Source organism: Tachysurus vachellii, chromosome 1, assembly GCF_030014155.1.
Source record: "Tachysurus vachellii isolate PV-2020 chromosome 1, HZAU_Pvac_v1, whole genome shotgun sequence".
Lineage (NCBI taxonomy): Eukaryota > Metazoa > Chordata > Actinopteri > Siluriformes > Bagridae > Tachysurus > Tachysurus vachellii.
Window position 1 is genome coordinate 35424545 of NC_083460.1, and position 26417 is coordinate 35450961.

General features: G+C 39.8%; 1 protein-coding gene across 5 annotated transcripts in view; it reads right to left on the reverse strand.

The window, feature by feature from the left end:
* LOC132855584 (A-kinase anchor protein 13) overlaps nt 1-26417 on the reverse strand; it is a 77794-nt gene that overhangs the window by 42773 nt on the left and 8604 nt on the right. For all 5 annotated transcript variants that reach the window (XM_060884659.1, XM_060884686.1, XM_060884676.1 and 2 more), the window contains exons 2-8: nt 25732-25775; nt 22487-22637; nt 16113-16400; nt 13732-13915; nt 11670-11865; nt 9253-11131; nt 7260-7336 (exon numbers count right to left, since the gene is read on the reverse strand). In XM_060884659.1, coding sequence (XP_060740642.1) covers nt 7260-7336; nt 9253-11131; nt 11670-11865; nt 13732-13915; nt 16113-16400; nt 22487-22637; nt 25732-25764 — 2808 coding nt within the window. In that variant the 5' untranslated portion in view covers nt 25765-25775. The remainder of the gene's footprint in view (nt 1-7259; nt 7337-9252; nt 11132-11669; nt 11866-13731; nt 13916-16112; nt 16401-22486; nt 22638-25731; nt 25776-26417) is intronic.

Here is a 26417-nt window from a genome sequence, read left to right on the forward strand (position 1 = left end):
GTTTGATCCTTATAATGTGAAATAGTTGAATATGTGTAATCCATTAGTAATGTTTACACAGCTATCATGTTACACATGCTACTAATAGCCACAGGAACAAAGCTTCCCAAAACAGAAAGTGAGAATAAAGGCAAAAGTGCGCGTTCACCTGGACGCAGAACAGACCGCCGTAGCTCTGCCGCTTTGTTACAAGCAAACAGCGTTTTGTTAAAAGGGCTGATAACAGGTTTTTCAAGAGCAAGGATGGATTGAAGAACAACAAAGAGCAGCCATGAGAGAATGAAGGCAGCAGAAAAATGGAAAAGAGCAACCGTGTGTGTTTGTGTATGAAGGGGTGGGAGGAGAGACAGAGAGAGAGAGAGAGAGAGAGAGACCGCTCCAAATAAAAAAATAAATAAAAGCAAGCTCGGCCATGATTGCAAATGTTCTAATGTGCTCTGAGAAATGTTACGGTTGAGCGCAGGTACAGTTTCCTTATTTTGGTTGACGGCTAATTAGGTTTACAGCATTAAAGCTTCAAACAAAAAAAAGCACAGCATCCCTGCACTGTTTAAAAGCTATGTACAATACACAACGCTCCATTGATGGAACCTTCACCACTGTGCTACTGAGTAGCTGCTGTGTGTGTCTTTGAGAAGGCAGGCGAGAGAGAGAACACAGCCCTCTGTTGTCCCACACACAGGCCTTGGGAAGTGCCTCCGGAGAGGGTAGATAGCCCTGGAACTCATACACACATACACACACACACACACACACACACACACACACATATATACACATAAACATACATACACACACACACACACACACACACACACACACACACACAGGCCTGCTCTCAGCAGTTCCCACTGCTAATATCTCACAGTGTGTCTCACAGGGGAAAACCCAAAATACAGACGCTTAAGTGATAAAATGATTACACTTAGCAGTGTATGCATGTTTAACTAAAAATAAACCTGAAGTGATGACATGGTAGAAGTACCATACAATAGACATGTTGCAGATGTCAATCAGAAATTCCCTAACATTTTAATAGTTTAGAATATTATTTCAATATTTCTTATGGAAATCAAAGTAAAGCGAGACAAGGAACTACAGCATCTTCGTTCCAGACATGTAGCCTGATGAAACACCTTCAGTGCAATTTCATTGCTAGTAACACAACGCAGCAAGCTCTGGCTAGTTGGGAAAGCTTTCCACAGTCAGCGCTAGGTACAGGAAAATGACAATGCTTCCCCAATATGTTATTCTTGATGATAAGTCAGTATGGGTCAATGAAAGCAAGGGATTCTGACGCAATGAAAATAAAATGTACTTTATATGTAGCTAGGGTTAGGGTTAGGGTTAGGGTTAGGGTTAGGTTTAGGGTTAGGGTTAATGCACTTAGGGAAATTAACTAGCAGTGCGTGAACACACACATTTGAAAATATACAAAACTGTAAACAGATTAACAGTCTTATGTGACATGCCTGTGTACCGTGTACTATGTATCCTTCATTCTGACAATATTGTGCATGTTTTCCTGGATAACTTTATCTTGATCTAATTAGTTCATTCTCATTGCCATAAAAGAACCTCAGCAGCATCACATCTACTCTTCCCTTACAATATGTTTTAGAATCTGTAATTCCTTTCTCTTACTATTCAAACCTTAAGCCAGGGAAAGTTTTACTCAGAGATGTTAAAATACTGGACCACAGCACAGATTAATAGCATCGCAGTCTTCGGCATGTCCCTGGACTTTGAGAACCATGACCTTATACAACATCTGTGCAAGCATCCAAATGGGGCAGAGTTTATCTCAGGAGTCGTACTGTTGCCATAAATGCTCCTACTGAATAAAATACTGAAATACAGGGGTAGTGCTTATCATCTGAAACACTAACAATTAGGACAGGGACAAAATCATCAGGATTCTCGAAGACTGTTCTATGACACATGGTGATGTTTCATGATATGTAGATAGATGCATTTGTTTATAAGATTCTAACTTTTATTTCAAAAGATATAGTAAAAAGATTTAACACCAGTTTAGCTTTCTACTATCAGTTAGTAAGAATTTGAAAAATGTATGTATATAAAATATTTTGTAAAAAGATATCACCATGTCTACAATTTCACAGAATATTGCATAGTGACATATTTTTTAGTTTATTATTATTATTCGGAAAAGCGGTAGAAAATGAGAGAGTGAGAGTGAGTATTATTATTATTATTATTATTATTATTATTATGGTCATTTGACTCTATTGCCAATAATATTTTGTGTTCTGATTGGTCAGTAGGTGTTGATGGGCAGCTCTGATAGATTTGCCAGCTTTAATTTAAATTGCTGGTGTATATGATTGTTTCTATAGAAGCAACTAATTCACAGGAGCTTGTATGTTGAACCAGCCACCAGTTTAATTCTAAGAAATAAATGTAAAAAGAGGTGTTATTTAATAAAAAAAAAAAAAAAAAAAGAGGGATAATCATTGATACGCTGGTGATGACTGATAGAAGATTTCTATAAATTATTTATTTATTAATGGTTTATTTACTGTAAGTAACAATCAGGAAGTTGTCTGCTATGGAAAAGCCTTACAGCACAGGACAGAAGACTTCTCGGGATTTTATCCGATTACGCTCAAGGCAGAGGGGAAAAAAATTAAATGAAAAAAAAAATTGTTTATAACTGCTACAATGGAAGTTATGACCTTTCACAGATCGTAATATATTAACAATAGCTATAAATGGTTAAAAAGCTCATTAAGGTTAAGGTCATTAATAAATAAAAAATAGAGTTGTTGGCAGATTACAGTAGTGTGGGTTGAAAGGAAGAAAACACTTCGGGATATGTGGTAAGAGTAAACTATAGCAAATGATTTTGCTTTGTCTGTTATTTCATTTAAACTTTTTCAGATCTCCTGTGTGTTCAGTTACAGACCCTTCAACCAAACACATAGTACATGCTTCTGTTACCCAGCATGTTGCCAGATATGGCCTGAGGTCTCTCACCAGAACCTGGCACTACTTCTGTTCATATTACGGATCTTTAGTGCTGGGGAGAGGAGTGTGCAGGGCCTAGCAGGCCTGGTCACAAGCCAAACACTCAGAAATGCACCCAATAAAAACACACATGGTATAAAAATAAACGGTCCTAGGCCTCGGTCTTGATGCACGTCTTATTCAAAAGCCTGGGAACAAAAAAAATTAAAAAAGAAAAAAAGAATGTCAGTTTTGTTGCTAGAAACACTTCCAGTAACCACACTGTTGCTACGTTGTTAGAGAAGCATTCTTAAAATGTTCCCAAGCTCGGTCTTAAATCTGCAGCAGCGCTGAAAGCATAGAGATTTCAGCTGAAGTACAGTGGTATGAAGTCACTTGGCTGAGTGCCCCGTTTCCATCAGTCTCTCCAGGCCGCGGGCCAAAGGAAACCGTTAAGATCGAGACATTGGCTTCCAGACTGCCACCAAATTCCCCTCGCCCCTTTTGCCCGTACAGTCTCCTCAAACACACACACACACATAGATAACTGCCACAGTTCTGTGTTCGAGCCATCAGCAAGGCTGCAGCACAGCCAAAGTGAAAAGTATATCTTGCCTTAAGGAGTCATTAAGTGTTGCGGGTTTCAAAACCAAACTGGGGAATGTCTACTGACTGACCGGTTCATTATAGCCTTCTCTGTTCAATCACAGGCATCTGCACAGGAAAGCACGATGATCTAACCAAGCTGACTGTAAGAAAAGCTTGTAATTTTGTTGTGTGTTAAACTATCAGCTAATGTGCATAAGAAAAACAAGAACTTACACAACATCTGTAATTTTCCTTTCAAACTCCATGATATAAGAACACACTACTGATGTGTGTATTAATTCACAGGAATTGTTAAAAAAAAACAAAAAAAACGAATGACTCAAATGATGCATCATTTCTACAACACGGCCTTCTCATGGTGAACAGTAGTAGGTTCCCAGGCTTGATTCACCCTCATTACACAAACACTGTGGAGCACACACACACACACACACACACACAAAAACACACACAAAACATCAGACAGTATGACATGTGATTCTGCTGGATACCCTTCAGTTGGATAAAACCTCCACTAAACCGGACACAAAAGACACCATGACAGTTCATATTTTAGTTTGAACCGATCAACGGAAAGTTGCTTCACTGACCGAACAGATCCGGCAGAAATAATGAACCATAATCAGATCCTGCTTACCTTAATTAAAACCACATCAACTGCTCGTCCTCTTTTAGCACACAAACTGTACCTCCGCTTGTGTCTCTCGTACATTTTCCCCAAAAAATTAAGGAAAAGTTGATCCGTAAAATGGGGTTTATTTCCAACATGAGGCCCTTACGAGCACCGTCTCTGCTGCTGGAGCTTTTGGAAAAATGAGAGACTCCTAATCTTTCACATCTGTGTGAAGAGCCAGCCCCTTTCACTCGCTCAACTTCGTTCGGCCCTCTGCTCCCCCCTCTCTCTCTCATTCTGTCTCTCTCTCACACACACACACAGTTGCAAGTCCTCTTCTTCTAAACCTACCCACCCATACACACCCTTTTCCACCTTCTGCATGCCCGTATTCACTCCCCCTTCACCCCCACCCCTTTGAATCACACCTATGAGCTCAGTTCCTGAGTTGCAGGGAAGTCTGTGCAGTGTTGCTGATTGATAACAGGTCCGCATGACCTCATGTTTGAAATGGACATCCTATTGCACTTCTGTCTTCTCTAGGCAGCGTGCTGTGTATACACACACAACAAGACACGCCCTTAAAAGCGCAGCAGATAAGACAGCCCAGGGGTTGCTTAAATACAAGGCAACACTTTGTGCTGATTTTCCCCATCTGCTTATAATCCCTGAAGATGAGAGAAGCAAGAACCCCAGTTTCAGCTTGGCAGGATAAATCTGCACGCAATTTAATACAAACTTCAGGACAAACTTGGAACGGCGTGAAAAAACAGCTGGCCCTGAGGTCAACGCATAACACTGACAATCCCATGCAAGAAAGCATTGAATCCACCCTGAGGGAGAGCAAACTGAAGGCTGGGCTATTGTTCAGGCAGAAAAGCTCTGTTTATGTTTCACCTGAGGGTTCAACTGGATTCTTTATGATTATGCATATTCAGTGTCCATGACTTAAATCCAAAATTGATACCAATATTTACACAAAGTTCTGTGTATACAGAGTCGGGAGGTACGTGCATGTGCTTAAGTTGATTTTCTGGATAAGTTGATTATGCAAATCTCATGTGTGTAACTCATGTCTGTAAGGTTGCCTTATTTATCCCTGTGTAGAAACATCCAAGACAGGAATTATTCACCAGTATCTAAAGCACTGCCTTTAAAACACAATCACTTACTTATAAGCTTGAGACAAATCGCTGTAGAAAATGAAATGTGGACTAAAAACAGTAGTAGTGTAGTATACACCATTATATTGGAACATATATAACATTGATATATATATCAGTGCATGAAACAGTGCAAATTCTTCAATTGTTCAGTGTTCAGCAGCTTCTAAAATAGCACTTGATGCAGCACATGACATGATTTTGGATTTCATTTTCAAATCAAAGGCATGAAATCGTAATGTGTGCACAGAATGTAGTGGGGGTTTTTTTTTCTATTATGCTTTAAGTTTGATATTTGAGTAAACAGATCAAACAAAATGGATAAAACAAAATAGATCAAAGATCAGAACCTCACATAACTGAGTCACACCCGTGTGTTTCCAGCAAAGTCCACCTCGTGTGCCCAACCTACACAACTTCACAACAGTGTGTAGTTACATCTGAGGTCTGATTTCCGATGTGCACAATATGTCACACTACACGCTCATAACTCATCTGATTAATAATAATAATAATAATAATAATAATAATCTGTAATAAGGTCAAATATTTCAAATTTCAGGAATATAGTTGCATTTTGATTAGGATTGTTTGTCATGCTTCCAGGCAAAGTTGACGATACTTGATGCAAATGTACAATGGATGACAGATTTTTTTAGCGGGCGGTTGGTGGTTTGGTTCACATGTTTATAGAAAAGCTAATTAACCTTTCCTTTAGTTTTATTGCTTCTTTCCACATAATAAAAACCTCAAAAAGTGGTTAAACAAAACCCTTAGGAGCTCTAGCATTCTGATGGAGTACACTGCTTCTGTCTTCTCCTCCGAGTCCTTTATTTATGCACATGCGATGTGCACATGGAGCACAGAAACAACACACACTCTTTCTCACACATACACAGTGCCACATGGTTTCCTGTTATCTGTCTTCTCACCCACCCCCACCAGTCTGAACTCTCCTAAAAGTAAACACTTCCACATTGCTTCTTAACTTCACATGCTAGCGCTAGGTCAGCTAGCTTTGCTTTGACTGGGCACAGACAACAGAAGCTGCTTTGCTCAGTAGCTCTGGAACACTCTCATGTACACTTGTGAAGCGCTCAGGAGCACATTAGGTAAACAACCCAGCACTGGGAAATGTCGCCATGGAGAGGAGCGGAGCATAAGAAGCAGATTTTATTAACGTCCTGTCTGAGAGCACATGATCAGATTGTATTGTGTATACATCTGCTAATGTGTGGGGGGGTTAAAAAAACATTCAGTGTCTCGTTGTACACAAAATGGCTGCATGGATGGAACCAGGTTTGTTGTGTTTGCTTGTTTGTCTGTTTGTTTGTTTAAACTGCAGCTTGAGCATTTTCATATTTCATTTTTATCGAACGTGAAGACAACAATAAAAATGCAGAAATCACATCTGGTGTCAGTTATATAAAGAGTGGCACTAGAGGGAGCCAAGCGCGACGCTGCGTCGCTGAGATAATGGTGGTGGTTCTGTTTCAGTGGCTTTTACAAGGGCAGATGCTGCCACCAGTTGGACACCGGACGTGCAATTTTATAAATATTATATATGGTCACCTGCCGTACCATTTTTATGCTCTCCTTCCTTTCGTTGAAAAGAAATCCTGCTTAAATGCAGATTAAAGAAGAAAAAACATACTGTTGGAAAATACTTCAGCCAGAAGCTTCAATAAAATATCCCAAAAATGAATACTTTAAACTGTTGTTTATGAGATGAGACCCGTGCCAGGGTTTCCATATTAAGTGCGTTCGTTTTGATCAATCTTTCATAGGAGAGCTGGAAAAGATCCTAATCCGTGCATAATCCAGTCACACACCCAAATCTTTTGTGACTAACACATCCTGGATTTAAGAGGAGACTTCCTGCTATGAGGAAAACTGGTACTCACCATAGATACTGTGTTCACCCCTCGTAGACACGTCTCGGTTTGCAAGTCCACCTGAACGTCCAGGGAAACGCTTAGCTCTGGAAAGGCACATTTTGACATGGACAAGCACTCAGTCTTATAGCATAGAAACAGAGTTACATAGTCTGCTAAATAAACATGGCAGTACTCTGGGCTAAGGCCCATTTTTAGATTCCTGAGGGTGAGACTGGGAGTGGAAAATATTGTTCTTTTTTTTTTTTTTTTTAGGGAGTGATTAATGAATTTAAAAACAACCCCAGCCGTTCCGCTCATACAAGGAACAGAGACTTTTCTGAAAACAACCAGGCCAGATAGGTCAGATGTATTATGTAATTCCACAGAGGTAACAATAACCCTCATGGGCGTAAACGTGTGCTTTTGCTTTGACAGAGAAGAACAAAAATAATCGGTCAGGAAAAGGGCTGAATGGAAGACAGTGTCGTCTTTGCTTTTCCTGGTTATCTCGATGACATCGCCAGTTGCTAAGTTACACTCTGTTGTAAATATATAACCTTGGATCCAGGAGCACGCCCCATTTCCTTCTGGCTTGGGCAGGATTGAGTTACAAATGCTACTTTTAATGATTCCTTTGGGTTTGGGAAGAAATAATTACCGTGCTTCAGTTAATCATAGAAAGCCGTTTGGTCTCTTCCTGCCATTGCCGAGTCAGAGATGATCTAATAGTGGCTTTACTACATTCTCTCCATCAGCATCCAGCCAGGAGGAGGATGTTTTTGCTTTTATGATCTCAGTAATGACGCAGTTCATAAATGGTTGCCTTATGCAGGAATTAATAAGCCTCGTTTGTGTTTTTATGACCAAACTATACAAAAGAATAGTAGCTACAGAACGTTACATGGCTACGGACTCTATACGGTGGGTTATTTTCTAACAACTGTAACATGGGTGGTGTACATTACAGTGATCAAGAGTGGCCTGAGACTGTGATATTGTCAGATACTGAGATAAAGTATGCGAACATAGCTAACATTGGAAGATATACTTTAAATCACTGACCAATCACGGTGCACTTTGACCATCTTCTAGCTTTTTTTTTTTCGGAAACAAATAAGTAAGATGCAACAACACTTTCAACAAGATTTTTACAACAAGAATTATGATCTCTACAAACGCAATTTGGTATATTCATTTTTTTTATTATACAGTATACAATGTTTGTATTTATCGCTCTAAAAATGTCCTCCGTTAATGTGCCATTTTATTTTGACTATAAGCTACACTTTGACCTTAAGGACTATATGCAGCGATGTAAAAGAAAATTTTAAATTCAACTAAAAACAAACAACAATAAAATCCAATTAAAAATTTCCCATAAATTCACAGAGTTGTGATAAATAACCATAGTTTTGATATCGAGCACACGATCTTTACGTACGTGCTACAATTCTAATTAGCGCACAACTCTGTTTGATGTCTCTATTCTGATTGGTCAAAAGCTGTTCTACAAAAGCAACTCCAGTCCATTCTATTATGGATTTCTGACACTTTACATGAACAGATTGGGTCATCATTGTTACACTCAGGGTTTATTTTATTCATGTAGTATTTTTGGAAGGAGTCCACAGTGTTTTGAGCTTTGGAGTTAAGGTTTTCTGATGAAGGAAAGGCTTTGTGATGAAGAACCTCCTGTTAACTTGACAAATTGGCTTTTTATTTATCTTATTAACTTCAACAGCTAACACATGTTCATATCTGTTATAGTGTAAATAAAAACTAACTTGTTTTGCAGAAATTATAGTAAATGTTAAATGGTATAAGAGGAATAAATCGTTTTGAAATCAACTCTCAGGTGCCAACTCTTCTTCCATCACTGATTATTTTCCTATAAAAGCACAACCTAAAGTCATTCCAGCTATTCAGAAATCCACAGCTAGCTGTATACAGAATATCATCAGAACAAGCCTGCATATCATTCATTGCATCTTTAAGGTGTAAATGGAAAATTTCATCTCACCTTCCCGGTGAGCTTTGATTTGTCCATCGACTTCCTCTTTGTGCTCAACTTCCTTTGTCTCTTTCGTCTCAGTCCACTCTTTAACCGCAGAATCTGTGTGCACTACTTCAGGTTCAGTGCCGTCCTCATTTCTGTGTCTCGACGACTCATCGGGTGAAAGTGAACCATCTACGGTATCAGCTGGGCTTGCGGTAGAGAAATGACAAAGCACAGACTCATTGTGGTCAAAACAAGGCTGGATGTCTTCCTTGATAATTATGAGTCTGCCTTCAGTAGTTCTTGATTCCACGGTTTCTTCTGAAACTAGAGAGTTTGGAGAAGTAGCTCTGTCTTCTTGGTCATTAACTTCACTATTCCTCAGACAAAGAACGTCACTTGTTTCTGGGGGTCCATCTCCAATTTTTGATGAGTTTTCTTCTGTCCGGTCATTGGTCTTTAACGAATTTCTCTCCTCACTGTCTTCTGTCCATTCTGAGATCTGATTAGGCTTGCGTTCGAGTGTGAGGCTGTTTTGCTGTGAGACTTCCTGCGGGTCACTGGCAGAAACTCTTTGTACCATGTTTGCGGAAACCAACTCAGTTTCCTCAGGTTCTAAAGCGTCATCGCTGGATGGTGTGGAAGATTCAGGCTGTGAGCCAAGCGTAGCCAGCGAGACGTCAGTGCTGCATTCCAAAGTTTGTCCTTCACTCTCACTTCCTGCTGTTGTTTCACTTATGACTGTTGAGTCTGCTTCCCTGTTGTCTGTGTCTGGTTCTGGCTCAGGTAAGTCAGCGCTGTTGTGGGAAATAATATCAGTTGTCACAGAAAATGAATCAGCAAGTTCAAAACCTGAACTGCACGGATTAGTCTCTGCACCTAAGAGTGCTTGAAGCTCTTCAACCATATCGTTCTTTTGACATGTTTCATCTGGAGTGATGTCAGATCCCTCGTTGTGATGGAACGTTGTCTCAAATTGTTCAGGACTACTTTCTGTTTCGGCGTCATGACAAGAACTATCAGGGGTATCTTCTTCCTGTGCGTCAGTATTGTCTTTTTCAGTGCTTTCCTTTTCTTTGGTTCCTAGTTCATAGCTGTCAAGTGTCTGACTGGCATTTATTTCATGCTTGTCATCCACTGGATGTATCATGTCTGCTGAAACAAATGGACTTGCCGATTGTAAATCAGCCTCGTTTGATTCTTGCTCGTCATTCCACGACTGCTCCGTTGCTAAAGTCTTTTTTATTCCCTCCGTCTCCTCCTGCTCCAAAGGAGTTTCGAAGTTCTTATTCCCCACCTCACTCTCACTATCCCTGCTTTCTTCTCCCTGGGAACAAGATTCCAGGTCAGAACATTCAGGTGTGTCTACAGATTGAGTGATTCCCATATCTCCTGCTGCTGACTCTGATAGCTCTATATGCTGGTCTTCATCTGCTCTCACCAAGCTGCACCCCTCTTCCCGGACCTCCCTTCCAGGCCCCTTTGCACTCTGCTGTGCCTCACAGATCAGACCGTGAGCTCTATCAGTTTCCTCTTGCTCCTTTCCACAGGATGGGGCTGCACTTTCTCCCTCAGAGCTGCTCTGTAAGCTGTCACTGCTATCTCGTTGTATGCCAGCAGCTACGCTCTCTACTTGTGCTCCATAATCTCGGTCGATGTTTTCACAAGAGCAAGCCCGTTCCTCGTCACTGTTGCCGTTGTCTGAGATAGACGCAGAAGCTTCTGCGCTTAAACAACGACCTCCTTCAGCTTCTTGGCACTGGAGTGGACCTGGATGATTGTTTTCATTTCTTTTCTCACGATCAGGCATGAACTCTTCCTCTGCGGTGTTGACCGAGTTGTACCGTGGGTGTTCGTAACAGGCCTCCGGTTCGTCTGCACGTTCTTGCCCGATCTGTGGTAGCTGAATAACAGAATAACATAAAGTATAGCTTCTCCGGTAATGGAACGTCAACTATGTGATGTCGTTTAAATCTTATCAGCAGCAGTCCTTGCAGTTATATAAAACACTGTCTCGATATCTCACATTCTTGCAGATTACACATTATGAAAGGTTCAAATCAGAAGGGCACTTAAGACACTTATTGCTTGTCTTGATATACTACAATTGTATGAGTAAGAAAGTTAGACAGAATTTAAGCAAAAAGCTACATGGGGTCTAAAACTCTGGGACTATTAAAGAAAATGCTTTTATTTGACATTCTTTTCTAATTGAATGCAAACATTTTCATTACAAATGCAATTCTTGACAACAACTTGTGCACAAATTTGTACAAAACGTTAAGAGAGAGTAGTCATGAGGAAAACCTGACCTTCGTACGGCTCAGTTAACATGGTCAATATCCTACATTTGCTTGCATGTAAACTAGTAAAATTGTCAGAATCTTGAATCTCATGATATTATCAGACTCTTGGTCTAAACTGAATGTAACATGGCTCACCTCAACCTGGGTTGTGTTTTGTAGAATCACGTGGCGTAAGTCTTGCACGTCCTTGAGCAGGCTGGGTGGCGTTGTGCCCTGCTCGGTGACCACTGACAGGGTGTAGGTGTTCAGATCCGGGTGGTGCTGTACCACATAGGCACCAGAGCAGTGCCGTTTACATGTCTCTGTGCTATCCTGAGTGCTTGTCTCCTCCCTGCTCAAAACATACCACCTGATTATAAAACACACCCAAACAAATCGAGTGCCTCCTATACACACTCAAAACAGAATTTCTCTGTAAACATTACGCAGTTAATCAGTTACACTGAAGATAGAGTTCTCTGAATCACAAGTCTGCTCTCAGTTCAACAACCAAAGCTGAAGTCAGTTTGTTCTATATGAGGTGTAGTGGGTGAAACTCTTTCCGTCTGACCTCAGAGATTGTGCAATCCTGGGTGGAGTGGACTTATTTAGTGAGGACCGAATGAAAGTAAGTGGTATGGCCCTAAATCAAACTGATGTCACCAAAGGAGGCAAGACTAATTTGTGTGTGTGTGTGTGCGTGTGTGTGTGTCGGTGTGAAAATCTTCCAATTATTTGTTAATAAAGGAATCAATGATGCAGTCTGAATGCCTGCAGTCACAGATTTAACTGAACAGCAGGTGAGAATTTTCACAAAACTTAAATAAATAATTCTGCACTTGCAAAATGGATCTTCAAAAATTGTTGTGTTACTATACTGTGTGGGATATTCCCATGCCGGGCTGCAAAAATAATCCCAGAAGCCTCTCTTTACATGTGGAGGAGGAAGTAGGACATAACATAGCAGAATGCAACCCACGCTTGTTCTAGCTTATCCCCCGAGATACACTTTAGCCAAAGGGAAACCCTGCTGTGCAATTCTTTATAAATATTCTCACAAGGCATCTCACAAAAAAGCCTTCATCCTGCATTATTTCATTAAAAATGTTGCTTCATGTATTCACTTTTTGCAAATACACACATTGAATACTTTAAGAGGTCACTAATGTACACCAGCTTATTGGTGCAATTTTCCAATTATGTGGATCAAGTGCAATGGATATAATGATGCAGATGTGTCCGCTGATCTCCCGGTGTGTGGATTTTAACACATAACAGTCTCTAGAGTTTACTTAAAGTGGTGCAGGGAGGAAAATGATCCTTCGGTGAGCATCGGTTGTGCAGGAAGTATCACCTTGTTCACGTGAGATGTCAGAGGAGAATGGTGACTGGTTGGAGCTGACAGGAAGGCTACAGTAAGCTAACACAAATAACCACTCTTTATATCTACAGCAAGCAGAAAAGCGTCTCAGAACACACAACGTGCTGATAATACTGTATTTTCCCAATTCTGATATTTGCTGTGAAGTTTAACTGAAGCTCTTGACCTGTATTTGTGAAACCGCTGCCACCTGATTGGTTGATTGGATATTTGCAGGAATGTGCAGTACCTAAAAAAGTGGTCATACTGTAGCATGTGTATGTGTATGTGTGTGTATGTTGTGTATCCTTTTATTATTAGTCAACACCTCCTGACCAATCATAATTAAGTGACGTGAAATAAATATGTATATACATGTAAAAAACACACTGCAGAATTTTCCCGTCAGCTTTCCCATTGATGATGTGCTGAGGTTCTGAGAGAATGACTGAGGCTGTAAATGAGCAGGAACGGCTTTAGTCAGCCAACACAAATTTAAATGAGCTTTTTGGTAAGCCAAAAAAAAACTTAGCTTTGGGCTACAGTAAATAAAAAAGGTTTCAAAATGTGTAGGATGCTAATTATTAATCCAGGCTGGAAGGAGCCAAATTAAGCTTTTTATTCTAATTGGATCTTTCATGCATGTATTCGGGCAACACACTAAAAAAAAAGCTCTTTATGTTGCTAATAATGAAGCCCAGCTAATAAGTCCTTAAGCTAACTGTATCCTGTTAATTGGTATATATTTCCTGTACGCTGCGATTGCGTAATTATGAGAAAGTTTGCTTTAACATAATCCGAGGGTTAGTTTGCAAACCCCATGAGTGTAGGAGCTCTCTGCTGTGACGAAACACTCACTGTGTAAGTAGCTCTAGCATCGCACTGTGTCCACAACCCTGTGCCAGGGTAGCCGGGGTCACGCCTTCTCTGTTGGGAAGCGCCAGTGCCTGTCTCGCTCCGGGCTGCTTCAGGAGGAAGGAGGCCACTCGCTGGAGCCCTCGACGAGCCGCAAAGTGCAGTAGCGTCTCCTGAGGCTCCAGAGCTACAACACAAATGTTAGCATGCTCAGAGAGCAGATAGTTCGACACAGTGTCACAGTGTCTTTTGCAGCAGGTCAAAGTATTGTTGCTTTCACTTTAATATCAACTGGGCTCACGAATAGTGAAGCGTGTCGACACATTTGATGTGTGATTTGTAACCGTTGTGTCAGCACAAAGAGCAGGACGCTGGAGGCAGGTTTAGCCTAGACTCAACAAAGCAACATGTCCCTTTTCACTGGGCATGTAAGTGCAATGATGAATGGATGGCACATGCACGTGTTCATCTTCGAATTAAAAAAGGTTACATAAGAGTAATTGCAGCGCTGCCCTGACATGCACCAAGTCCGGGTCACTAAAGGTTTCTTACAAAATACAAACATAAAGGCCATTCTGTCTCTCTCACCTTCTCTGCCTCTTACACACGCTCTCTTCATATTTGAATAAAGTTCAATAGCGTTCAGCACAATGGTTTACATACAGGAGATGTTATACAGGGTGAAGAAATCGTCATCTATTCTTTTAACTGGTTTGAAAACTCATACATCAATGCACTAATTTCCCTTCTTTTAAGATCTTTCAGATACTTTTGCAAATTGACACTTAAACAATTTGTCAGCATGTAGCTGGATTATTATTTATTAACCAGATAGTGTTGTTTCTCTCCTTTTATCCTTCTCCTCATTGGAGAAGGCTTCGAGCTACATCGTTAGAAGGAGATCAAAATCAAAGCCCTTGACCTTTGAAGACCTTGAACTGTAACTTGCTTTGGATCAAAACATTGTCACAATTCTGCCTCTCAGCATGCGGCACAGTTCCCAGTGCATCGAGCGCTGCATGTGTGCATGTGTTCCTGATGTTTATGTTTTGCCATGTACCTTTCATTTTATTCCAGTCTCCTCCCTGATCATGTCATTGTGTTGTAACACAAATGTGTGTACCTGTTCTGTTGTGTGATCATTTTGTCTGTTTACACCCTATTGTTTTGTTTGGTTACTAAATCTCGTCAGATGCTGTCCATGTTAACCTTCCAGAGTTTTTTTTTAGTTATTTATTTACATCTTCCTCAACTGTTTTCACCTGTTTATTTGACCTGTTTTGCACACTCTTTGTGTTAACTCTCTTTGCCCAAACCTTGACCCCACTATAATTTATGACTTAACTCCACCTACTAAAGAGCAGAGTGCATGATTTTACTCACATCCTACTACTGAATGCTTTAAGCACCTTCAAAATAAATATGCAGTTGTTAAGTTTTTTTAAATAAGGCTAAAACTGTTGTATTTCAGGGTTCATCATTTGGTAAAGAGTGAAAGTATTTGTCATGAGGTACTGCTTAAGGAACCGAAAGTTTGTCCCACTTCTGTTTTTGTGGCTTATAGAAACATCATAGACATAGTTAGAAACATCAGTACATACTGTAGGTTGTGTATGTAATTGTGGATGTAGCAAATGGACAGTATACAATAATAATAATAATAATAATAATAAGAAGAAGAAGAAGAAGAAGAAGAAGAATCTCATTCAATTAGACTGATGGAGTTTACATAAAATTTGGCATCACAGATTTAAAACGCCATGCATAAAGACTGGATGCAGTGTTGTTATCATAATCCACCCACAATGTTTGTCCTAGAATGGCATGCGTTATTTTGATGGTAACCCTGGTAATCAAATGGGACTGCTAAATGGGTAGAAAAAAAAAAAACAGTGATAAAGATAGGAACAACATCAGTGTTTTGATGGTACTTCAGAAAAAGTCAGTAAAGATCTTCTGGATGGTCTAAGATGTTGGCATCCACAGGATCCTTGCAGAATTTTTCTCAAGTACATTTCCTTTTGGAGCTGTATAATAACAGTAAACAGAATATTGCTCATATTCTGATTCTCAAACGCCCTCTACAGGTTTTTAAAGGAACTAATATAAGTCATATCAGCCTATAATGCATGTATTCTGTATTACCTTTGGCTTTTGTTGTGTAGATTGTTTTATACTGTATTTTTATTACTTTGATAGTTTGTTAGTCAAACCTACATAAAGAAATATGAATTTAGATCCCATTATACAGAATTTTTCACTTTTGGATGTGGCACTTAGGCTTGAGATATGTGCAGAACGTCTTACTGTATATGACGATATAAGTGTGAAGGGTTTCCCAAAAATGAACTGGATCCGCACATTGTATATGAAGTGTTGCTTACCATTACTATCCCCTAAAAGACTCCAGTCAGGAGGCAGCGTGAGATGTTTGATGGCGAGCGCCAGACTTTGGTCCAGTTTCTCACACTCCTGCAGAGGGATATGACACTCGTTCAGCAGAAGTGCGCCCTCCGTCCCTTTGACTTCACCAACTGTGCCCAACAGGAACTGAGCCATGTCCAAGGCCAAGTCCTGGACAAAACACATCTGCTCTGAGGACGGGTGATGAACAAGCCCATCCGAACTCCCAGAATACAGACTGACCACCACCGACTCGCAGCGGTCATGGGCTGGAGAGGGAGAAAACACAGAAAGAAAGATGAGTCAAAAAGACATTCTTTATTCTTATAACCTCAAAATATGTCAAATCAAATTGGTAGAAAATGGAAACCCGTCTCATCAAAATGAAAAACTTAAATCTTAATTAGAGCTAGATTTATCTGGATCTGCTCCAAAATAGAATTTCAGATAAATATTCAATTCTATTCAATTCAATTCAAATTTATTTGTAAAGCACTTTTTACAATTGACATTCTCAAAGCAGCTCTATAGAACATAAACATAGAACAAAAGGTTATTATAAAGAATAATATAAAAAAAAATAATATAATACACAATTAATAAAAGATTAATATTAGATATTAAGATTAATATTAGATATATTTAAATGTGTTTGTATTGATCCCCAATGAGCAAGTCTGAGGTGACTGAGGTGACTGTGGCGAGGAAAAACTTCCTTAAATGGTGAAGGAAGAAACCTTGAGAGGAACCAGACTCAAAGGGGAACCTCATCCTCATGTGAGTGACACCGGAGGGTGTGATTATAAATATACAGTTGGATAAATGAGGAGGATGAGGAGATTGTTGTCCTCTAAGACCACGTGGAGGTGGCGTCCCCTCTTTAGTATAGCAGAGTCTAACTGGAGCTGGTAAATCTCTAGATGCCTCAGGATCCTCACAGAGTCGCCCTCATCTCAGTGAAGGTCCAAAATATTCATGGCACGGAAGACAATTGTGAAAAATAACTACCTTGTTTTTATTTGCAAAAACCTTATACACAAGCATCTCTCAGCTTTACAGATTTGCTTTCCCTGTCTATTCACTTATTTCCTACGATCTTAGATATCTGTAGCATCCTGAATGTTTGGCTTTGATTGGCTCAGTGTCGCCACAATTAAATGGGCTTACATTACGTCCACACAGATGAGACTGCTCCATCGTTTGCAATCAAATAGCTGTTGTCATACAACAGATTCATAATTCAGATCGAGATGCCTTGTATGTCTGCACTATTCTGATGAATGAGAGGTATTGCGCCACAATTTATGACAATACTGCTCAGACATATTACAACGCCATAGAATTGTTATAACATTAAAGGCCTATTAAGCAACTGTGACTTCATGTATATAATGAAATGTGATTGTAATTTCTTAACTAACCTGTAATTGTGCTGTAATGACTAAATATAATGAAAAATGCTCCACCTACTGCAAAAGACCATTATAGTTTACTTGCCATATGCCAAACCGACAAACATTTTTGGAAGACGCATGTTATACAGGGAAATGCTTTTTTTTTCTTTCCTATAAACCTCACAGTGTTAAAGTATCTGCTTCCTCACAGCAGTAAAGTGGACTCATTATCTGTATGGCAACCCACACCCAGCCCATAACCACTACAGAAGGAGCCTGTGGTTCCTGTAAATGTGGCAGCCAAGTCTCACCCTACACAGCAACACACAACCCTGTCAAAGTCCAAGGTTATATCAACCAAGCACCAACCGAGCAAGTCTGCAGTTACACACAGTGTGAGCTTGCTGATTCCTAACCCAATAACAAAAAGGAACTAACATGACATGGTGTTTAACACCGAAGCGATCAGTCATCATAACGCAACAGCTCTCAGGAAATGAGAACACATACTGTAGAATGTTCAATCATTAACATGCCATAAATGACACGTCTCATAACTGACAAAATATGACACCAGCAAACCCATAAAGACAGAAAAACTAAATCTGGGGTCATAAGTCCACCCAGGAAATTCCTCTCCATGCCCATCAACCACTTTACACCACACCCAGGCGTGTTGGGCCAGGACTAGCGTTAGTGCTAAATCATTTGACACGGGTCATAAAGACCAGCCAAGCTGACCACAAAGTTAAAACATTCTGGCTGGCACAGTTTCTGAGGTTGTCTACACAGAAATGTGTGGCTGAGCGGCCGGGTAGAGAAGTGTGCAGACTAGACATGTACTGATATTTTATATATGATACTATATTTTATTATGATACTATCCATGTGAAGTATTTTTTAAAATATTTTCTAATATTATTGACAAGCAAAATGACATGTGCTTTATTCCTCTTACATCACAGCAATTTGCCAATGATTAGGATTTTTCTTTACGTTTTTAACTGTTAAGTGACATTTGCAAGACTAGAAAGCATCATTCCTGATGCAGACATGCTTTTTTTCTCCCAGCTTCTCGAGTTCCTGGGAAACCTCTGTCTTTTCCTGTAGTGGAAAACTTACTGATGATTAGGGCACTGACACCAGAGTCTCCTTCCAAGACTTCAGTGTATTTTCTTTGTTAAACAAGAACATGCCTTTTAATATATTTATTGTACATCTTAGATTATGTGGAAGAATATTAATCAACTATCTGACCAATCAGATTTGAGAAGTCAACAGCACTGTAGTATAATTAGTAAACTGATGCTGTTTGGTTCACCACGAGTTGCTCCATTTTTCATGAGTAAATGTCATCACCAGAGGCTTGAATGTGGCCTACAAAATGGCTGCAACAGACTCACTTCCTCATTCACAGACACCAGTTTACTGCTCGCCTTCACCTGTTCCCAATTCCACCTTCACTAACAGTCTCCCTTTAAGGTGGCTCTCACTCACACCCAATGAAATCACATAGTATCGTTATTCTGATCTTGTTTCTGGTTTTCTCGTCTTGCTATTGCTTGCCCTCGTCTATGCTGTTTGTTGCTGCCTGTCGATTTGGACCTTTTGGCACCTTGTTATTAAAACTTCCTTAACCGCAACTGCTTCTGTCTAAGCACTTCTATTGGGACACTGATGAGATAGCAACTGATCCGGATTTGTCCTTCAATTGCCTGCAAAGGCACGAATAGAGAATTCACAAACAGTCCGAATAAAGCTTTTAAAAACAAACCTTCAGTGAAAAAGCAAGATGATACTTCCTTCAAATCTGACTATGAAACAATGCATTGAAAAAAAAAGAAAGAAAAAAAAGTGAGACAGACTTTATGTTTAAAATGCTCAGGAGATAGGGGCAGTTTTTTGATTCAGATTTATTACTAATGCTTTTCAAGCTCACGTTAGCCTTGCTACTTCTGTGTAACACTCGAATACACCCAGCCAGATAATGTAAATAACGTGAGTGTATTCCCTGTGGGCTTTAAATGTCCCTGTGCCCTACTCTTCCTGCTCCAATCCACCTGAGCCTTTAATCAGATCACTGAGCATGTTGTGTTGACATCCTGAGTGCTGCTGCGTCTCTGCTGGTGTGAGAAGGCAGACATATGAGCAGGATGGTCGAGCCACATTGTTGACAATCAAGCCAAGTGGGACTGAAAAGTCAGAGATATGATGCAACTGCACAAACATAGAGTTTGGACGTATTCTAGCCTCAGCTGCAGGGTTTCTGCATTAAACAACCTTTCTCTCACTAAACAGATCCCGATGCCTCTGGACACCTTTCAGTTGAAACGGAAAAGGGTTAAGCTAATGTGAATGGAATGGATAAGCCGATGCAAATCTGCCTGTGTGTGTGTGTGTGTGTGTTTATTCCAGCAATTTGTTTCTTTGCCATTCTGGTTGTGGAATGCTAACAAAAAAATGTGTGCAATTTTATAGACAAATTAGGAGCAAAAAAAAATGGGCTTATATTTATATATATATATGGGCTTTTTTTAAGTTCCTGTGGTTCCCCATTATGGAGCGGTTAATTCTGTTTAGTATCTACTGAAATATTCTGGTCATTGTTCCCATGGTGATTACACGGTGATACATTAAATTATATTGCATTTACTTGGCACAGTGTGAAACTCTCTGCGACTAGCTGCAAGTAGAATGATAAGAAACAGCCAATCAGAGTAGAGCATGGTCAAGTGCCTGGCAGGGGACATGTGACGATACTCACCTGTGTCTTATTCCAGTGAGTCTATTGAGAGACTCTTTCTGTTTTAAGTGACTACTAGAGAGAGAGAGAGGAATAGAAAGAGAGAGAGAGACTCACTGCATACTGCTTAACAGTGCTTGTGAGATGCACACACCCACACACATAAACATGCCAAGGAGTGTGAACTTGAACCCAATGGAGCAAAAGCTGACCCGTCTGGGATGCTGTTGTTGTGTTGTTTTTGCTTTGTTGTGTTTTTTTTAAAAGGCGGCTGAAAAGTGTGGACTGAATAAACGCCAGCCGGAGCTCGGCTAAAATTCCCCGTGCCTCCCAGGTCTTCCTCCGCAGCCCTCACACACTGGGGCTCTACAGAGATGAAATCTAATTCATCTGATCTCATGCCAAGCAGAGCACTGAATCCACTTCTGTCATCCATCTATCTGTGTGGGAGAAACTGGAAGCGCAATAACAATGCTTCTAAATACCTCTAGTTTACAACAGAGTTCAACTTCAACTAATCCTCACTGCTCATGTCCACAATCAAGATTTCCTCTTAGTTACAACTTCCTACCACCAATGTGGGATTTGATTTGGATCTTTCCAGGTGAACTCTTCTGTGAGCGATCATAAAATGTGCTACATACAATTGATTCTGGGATTCTGACCACAAACTTGTTTTTTCATGAACCAAGTGAAAAGCTGTAACAACTCAAAATTAATATTGAACAGAGAAATAGTAATTAAATCTAATCTTATGATTAATTAAGTGTACCATGCCTGTGGAGGTAACATTTTTACCCCTGCTTTAGCGTCAACAAATAACAGTGAAACATATATTTCACAAATGTGTACTCTGGAGGATGTGGTCGCTTTGTGGTTAAGCTGTGGGCCTACTGATCGGGAGGTTGTGAGTTCGAAACCCATGTCCACCAACTGCCATTGCTGAGCTCCTGAGCAAGGCCCTTAACCCTCAGTTGTATAAAAAGAGATAAAAACATATGTACATCACTCTGGATAAGGCTGTCTACCAAATGTACAAATTAATTTGTACTTTATATTTGTATAGTATTAGACTTTTTTCAGCAGAACCAAATTGCCCTTTATTTTATAGGTATTGCCCTCCAGTCCAACCCAGTCACATGATCAGATCACATGTCACTGGTCACTCACACCTGTTTCATTTTACTCCTCTTTACCACCCATATATAAGGTCTAATTTCTGAGTGTTTAATTGTTAAGCTTTTGTTGCTGTGTGTTGTCTTTTTGTGCTATAAATTCACTTGTAGTTTGGCTCTTTTTGCCTTGACTCTGATGCTCAATATTATTGTTCTTGTTTTCATGATCATGAGCTGTTTTTTGTACTTTTCACAATAAATAATTTTAGATTTTTGGTTCAAACCTCCAGTGAATTTTCTAATAACGGTGCCAAACTTGTGGCTGGTTAATATAACACACAGCATCTGATTGTATGCATGTGAAAAAACATTGTTTTGGGCAGTAATCTCATTATATTTATAATGACGTTCATAAAAGGACAGCGAAGTCAAATGCCGATGTCCCTTTACATGTAGAATCGCATTTAATTGGCCACCAGCTACTATGGTGAAAAACACTATTAACCAAGTGAGATCACTGAGTAGCTACACTGTGAGGAAAAGGATTGATGAACAACTAAGGTTTACTGCAGGAAGAGAAGCAGAAGGGTTTTTTTGTTACTGACATGATGTTTGAATGGTTTTCAGTGGAATTGGACTATACTTTATTAATACTGGCTGATGCTTTGAATAATTCATCAAAAAATGATGACATACCATCGACCAAATATTCTACTACTGCTTGGCATCCAGCAAAACTGCACGCATTCATCACACTTACAAAAATACGTCCAAAATGATTTTATTTACAGCTACGTCTCTGCCATGGCCTTTGTTCCCTATTAACATTCACCGGTTGATATATCGCCATGCCATTGCAAGCAGCCTTATTATTATCTTATTATCCAGGTATGTGCTTCTTGTATGGTCATCATACTCTAGTTTCCTGGTTTAGTAATTCACTAAGTTCCTCTGTTTCTATAGGGATCTCTTTATTTTCTGGCTTTTTCTCCCGAATACGTCTAAATGCCTAAGGATCGAGTTTCCTCAGATCTGAATTCTGTCTGTAGTTTATATAATGCTGTTTGTTGTGCTTTGTGCATAAATAAAAGAAAAGTACCTACCTGGACACACCAGCTGTAGGGTGTCATGGCTGATCCTCAGTGTGCTGCTGACATGCCTCTGAGTCGATCCGGTGAAGATCAGGAAGAACTCGGCATCCTCTCTCTCACACAGCTCGCCATCGCCGAGCTGAACGGTGAGCACACAACTGCCCTAATGCACAACACCACAGGTTTACAATATCTTATTATTATTAGTAGTAGTAGTAGTAGTAGTAGTATTATATCAATTTTATTTATAAAGCACAGCCAAAGTTGCTTTACAATGAAAATGATAATGGCAGTAATTCAGCATTTCCATTTTGAGGCAAAAAACTTTCTACAACTTTATGCAGCATTAAGACAGAACAAGTCATACACACTAACGAGGGTCCCTTCGACAAAATAGTGTAGCTTGGCATTTTGCTGAGAAGTCGTATTGATATCCTGGTTATCGCGTAGCTCATGACAGACTGATATACAACAAAGTGATGGCAGTAGACAATCCTTCCAATAACGTTGAATAAATGTCCGCTTACAGAAATCGAACCTGTGAATATTTGATCACTGGATGAGGAGCATCTGAGTCAGTGCAAAATAAAATGTTTGTTTCAGATTCAGAAGTTTGACAAGTGCACTGGTTTCCAGTAATGTACTGTGGGATAGCTAATATTTTCTTTCAGAGCTGAAAAGTAAATCATTTTTGTGTCTTCTCCTTTATAGCTATTTTAAGCGAATATAAAATGCTGTTTGAGTTGAAATTTTGATGCTAGTTCATATATTTGCATGAGTTAATTCAGTGCTAGCTTGGATTGAATCAAAAGCTAATCGAGCTGCTAATAGTGACTCAGTGGTTCAAGCTTTGAGTTACAAATCAGAAAGTGTGTTTCCAGCATCCCAGAACCAAGGAGATGGCATGCTTGGGTCCTCAAAAACACAAATGTAAGGTCTTCTTAAAAACAATAAGCAAACGTATTATGTGGATTATGTTTTATAGATCATGTAAAACATTACTGTATTTTACATACAAGATATTTACTGTACAGTTTTTACTATAAATTTAAATCAAATGTCAGTAAATTGCTGTCAATGTTTTACAATGTAGAAATGATCGTTTATTAGACTGTGTGAATTAATAAAAACAACCCTTGAAGCCAAAAGTACTGACCAGAGGTACTGCTTCTGACAAGAAATCAACTCTCCACGTGACCAATCAGATTTGAGAATTCAACAGCACTGTGCTGTAGAGTCAATATGATTCTAGGTTGCGAAAACAGTAAGAAAAAAAAAGCTAAACAATGAGCCAGATTTTCAATGTCGTAATGTTTTGCGATTAGGCATTTTGCTATATAGCATAACAGCATATTAGCCTAACAGCCTTCCAGTTTCTAGGCAAAATTCAGCAAAGAAACGAGCGTTATCTGAGGAGGTGTTCAACAGGATATCGTGTTCTTGTTGACCTGAAGAGATTACCACAAAGAGAAGTTGCACAAAACCTCATGCACAACAGCAACACATCCGTCTGCGCTTCTGGTCGAGGGCAGCTCCACATTTCACCTTTCACCACAGAGATTAAACAAACAGCTCGGATAGAAAAGAGATTTTCAAACTAGATTTAGGGAAAGAAGATAAACCACTGAATGAAATATAGTCACAAAATGTATACACATTTTACCTTTATAACCAACCAAACAAAAAAACCTCAGCTGTTGATTTTCATAATGATTTGAATCATTTTCCATGTTTAATAATGGTTCACAAATGAATCGGTTGGCTGTTAACGTATATGATTCACTATTTCTATTCTATTCACTATGCTATATTCATTTCCTCATTGAAAATGCATTGGTTACATATAAACACCTTGCTTTTTTTCTCAACCAGCTACAGTCTTTAGTGAAACTAAACATCACTCAGTATTGGAATGATCCCACGAGAGAAAGACAGGAGGACGAGTGGAGGTGATCTGTCAGTGTCGTCGTTGCTGTTCTCTCAGTGTTGTGAGTGAACTGATAGCTTTTCACCTGTATAATTGCACTGTGTGAGGTGTCTTTGATACCGGATCAGATTTCAGAGCAGCTGGGAAACCCCTGTGCATACGACCGTGTCTTTGTTGATGCACTCCATGCATTAGGTGAGACTCATTATCCCATCCAGCATCCACACACTGCTGCTTCACCTCTAGAATGGAGCTCATTCCAGTCTCTACCTACTGTACCTTTAAATATTATGCTCTGTCCTGCTCACAGAAAGTGGAATAATAAACCCCGTAATTGTCTTTTATGCCTTTATGACTTACAATAGCATCGTAATAGTGTTTTAGTCCTCGTGGTTTTTATTAAACTCTGAATTGCTTGCAATAATGGTACACTCATTTGTTGTTTCTCAGTAAACGCTTTTTACATGAGGTGGATCCATCCAGGAAACATGGCAGGATAAAATTATGGACAAAGGAATCACGCGCCAGGCATCACGCGCCCATTTGCGCTCTCATTCTCCTTTCAGAACGTGAAAAAGTTCCACACTGAGATTAACCTGAGCTCAGGACTGAATCCACAACCCTGGATGTGTGATGTGGCAAAACTGATAAGAACAAGGATATTCAAATAAATTATATCAAAAAGTCTATTTACACAAAATCCCTTGCTTATAAAGGTTAGGATTAAGCAACTAAAATGACCGAATGTGGTTAGCACGTTCGCCTCACACCTCCAGGGTCAGGGTTCGATTCCCGCCTCCACCTTGTGTGTGTGGAGTTTGCATGTTCTCCCCATGCCTCGGGGGTTTCCTCCGGGTACTCCGGTTTCCTCCCCCGGTCCAAAGACATGCATGGTAGGTTGATTGGCATCTCTGGAAAATTGTCCGTAGTGTGTGATTGCGTGAGTGAATGTGTGTGTGTGTGCCCTGCGATGGGTTGGCACTACGTCCAGGGTGTATCCTGTCTTGATGCCCGATGACGCCTGAGATTCACTGATCAAAATAAATAAATAAATCTAGCAAAGTCTTTGAAAAGTCTCTCAAAATCTGGTCTCTGGTCTGAGTATCTGCCTTCAGTTAATCTATTTACCTAAACACATGCGACTAGATAAACTGCAACAAAGCATACAGGGTTAGAAATCTAGAATCTCGTGTCTGATCGTCTTTCGGGTGAAATCAAGAGTCAGACTCAGTAAAGACGTAAAGAGGTTGATATTTGGTGATACATTTATAAATTTACATTGACTTCTAAAGCAGCAGGTGCACAGAAGGAGTTTGAAAGCTATACTTACATATAACGGAGCCTGACGTGGATTAAGTTTCATGACACTGGACACTGCAAAGAAAGTAAAACAATGTTAGAGAAAGGCTTGAGGTACGGCACCAGTAAGGGTCCAAATACTTCGAGCCGGTGTTTCTGCAGCTCTCTATTAGCTGTTCTGCTTTTCATGAAGCTTGACAAGAAAAGTAGTCGATACATAAAATGAAAAAAGCGAACCCGCTTCAATACAAAACAAGGCAACTTCCTGCTATGGGATAAATGCTGGTCTAAAAACAGGGCGTTAGATTTTTCTCATAACACTACTCTTATTTCTCTGGAGCTTTATTCAAACTGCTTCATTGGGCTGAGGGTGAAGTAGTGTTCACTTTTGTTTTATCATTTTCTTACTGAACTGTAAAATTATCACCAAACCTTGGAATTAAAGGTCACGTAAAAAGGCTATTCAGGCAGCTCTAGTAATACTGCTGTCATAATCCTCTTCCCTTAAACACACTATGTGTCAGTATGTACCGTCATACAGATGTAAATATAATAATAATTACGTGCATTCGTCTAGGAGAACCGAGTCCTTGCACGGGAGCTGATTTCAAGACAAAGTTTTTTATTTCTTTATGACTTCTGCGTAAAATAATTAAGAAATAAAGCATAACGCAAAGCCTTTAACTCCTCTAACAGTACTGAAATTGTGTTAATGCT